The following is a 1,783-nucleotide window of genomic DNA, read 5'->3' on the forward strand; positions in this document are numbered from 1 at the left end:
GATCGTCTCATCTATGCTGTTTGTACAAAAACAAAAATGAAATCATAAAATTTTGCAAATGCAACTCGTGTTTCTGTTGGGCCTCTTCATCTATAAATGCGCGCGCTTGCCCACAGGTCATACCGGCATTTTTCGATCAGAGCGGCTCGCTCGTAATGGGACCACGTACTGGTACACCAATGCGCCTTGTTAGTCCGGCACCAGTGTTGGTGCCACCAGGAGCGGCACGTGCCGGCCCACCGCCGCCACAGGGCCCACCACAATTATATCCGCCACAGCCGCAGACGGCTCAACAGAATTTGTACTCACAGCAGAATGGTTCAAGCGTTGGAGGTAAGCGAAACTAAAAAGAAACGATTTGTATATAAGCTAGTCATTTACATAAATTGATATGGTAAGCAAACAAATTTTCAGATATATATTTTTTTTCATTTGTATATTTCTATATCTGTGTGTGTACATATTTGTATATTGTCGATCTCAATGCCAATTTGACGACGATTAAATGTATTATATAACATGTATATAACAAACATGAATATATTTTTTAACTTACACTAAGCTTAATATTAGTAAACATATATATGCATACAATGAATTATTTACCCTTTTTTCTCTGCGGCCCAACTTCCAGCAGCCAAGGTTGGTCTGCAATTCTCACTTCGGTTAAGAAAATTTCCATAATATATGGCACTGATAAATTACCGACTTATAGTTCGTGATCTGCCTTCACTCGTATGTATATCATCGCAAAGTAACATTGATGGTATTTCGTGGCAGGGACACCAAATTTGTAGACTTGCATGCAGCGCTTCTACAAACACAGTATCACAATATCAAAAAAGTGCCTAATTATGTAAAATAAACTTTCTATAGCAAAGTTTGTCAGTAACTATATATCCTATAGTTTGAAAGAAATTTCTATGATTTCTTATACGGAAATTTTGATGCATTTCTAACAATTTTAGGGAGATCGGACTCAAATGGAACCCTCCAAGGAATATAGCAGCGTTCTTCAGTCAAATTCTGAAGTAGGGCGTTGTTGAAAAGTTTTCTGAGGTAGGGCGTTTTCGCACTGAAATAGCACCTAAGACTGCTACCGCTTAGAATTTGTTGTTGTGTTCCATTTTCCTATAATAAATCTAATTAATTAACCCTCTACTGCATGAGTTATGGAAGAGATGAATAAAAAAGTTTTAACTGTAAAAAAACATGTTGTTTACGTATTAATAAACCTATGTCGAAAGAAAAATCGACTCCAAGTCATTCATTTTAAGTTTTTATATTGCGAAGAAATATTTGGAAAATTGTATGAAAACAATAGAAAACAATTGGGTAGCAGTAAACCAATTATTGATTTGCAAAGGATTGAAGACGATGTGTGAATTTAGAAAGAATTTTTTGTATTACACGACGCACACAAAAGTGAGGTTATATTCAAAATGTCATATAACCATAGGCAAAAAAATAACGTTTCGTTATTCTTAGTTAACTTCTCAATGCATTTAATTAGTGGAAAAACAATGCCAAAGTAGTGACACCATATTTGGGTTCAATGCGTCAAAGGGTTAAATAATAAAATAATTCATAGTGAAAATTTTTTAATATGTGGGTGGCATATAATTGTGTTATCTATATTAGACACTTTATTAAGTTATACGATTCAGAAATTGTTAAGGGATCTTTTTTTCAAAGAAAATTAAAAATAAAAATAAATTTCCGTGATAAATTTAAGGTTATTTATTTAGTGGATGTATTTTATAATTTTTCCGAAAACTGAAAA

At 33.9% G+C, this 1,783-nt stretch overlaps 1 protein-coding gene across 5 annotated transcripts in view; it reads left to right on the top strand.

Moving 5' to 3' along the window:
* The window catches only part of LOC118743586 (maternal protein pumilio-like), a 549,911-nt gene that overhangs the window by 500,388 nt on the left and 47,740 nt on the right, over positions 1–1,783 (top strand). For all 5 annotated transcript variants that reach the window (XM_036476359.1, XM_036476352.1, XM_036476370.1 and 2 more), the window contains one exon: positions 117–333. In XM_036476359.1, the coding sequence (XP_036332252.1) occupies positions 117–333 (217 nt within the window). The remainder of the gene's footprint in view (positions 1–116; positions 334–1,783) is intronic.

The sequence above is a fragment of the Rhagoletis pomonella genome, unplaced genomic scaffold (genome assembly GCF_013731165.1).
Source record: "Rhagoletis pomonella isolate Grant_MI unplaced genomic scaffold, Rhpom_1.0 Rhpom_scaffold_00001, whole genome shotgun sequence".
Classification (NCBI taxonomy): domain Eukaryota; kingdom Metazoa; phylum Arthropoda; class Insecta; order Diptera; family Tephritidae; genus Rhagoletis; species Rhagoletis pomonella.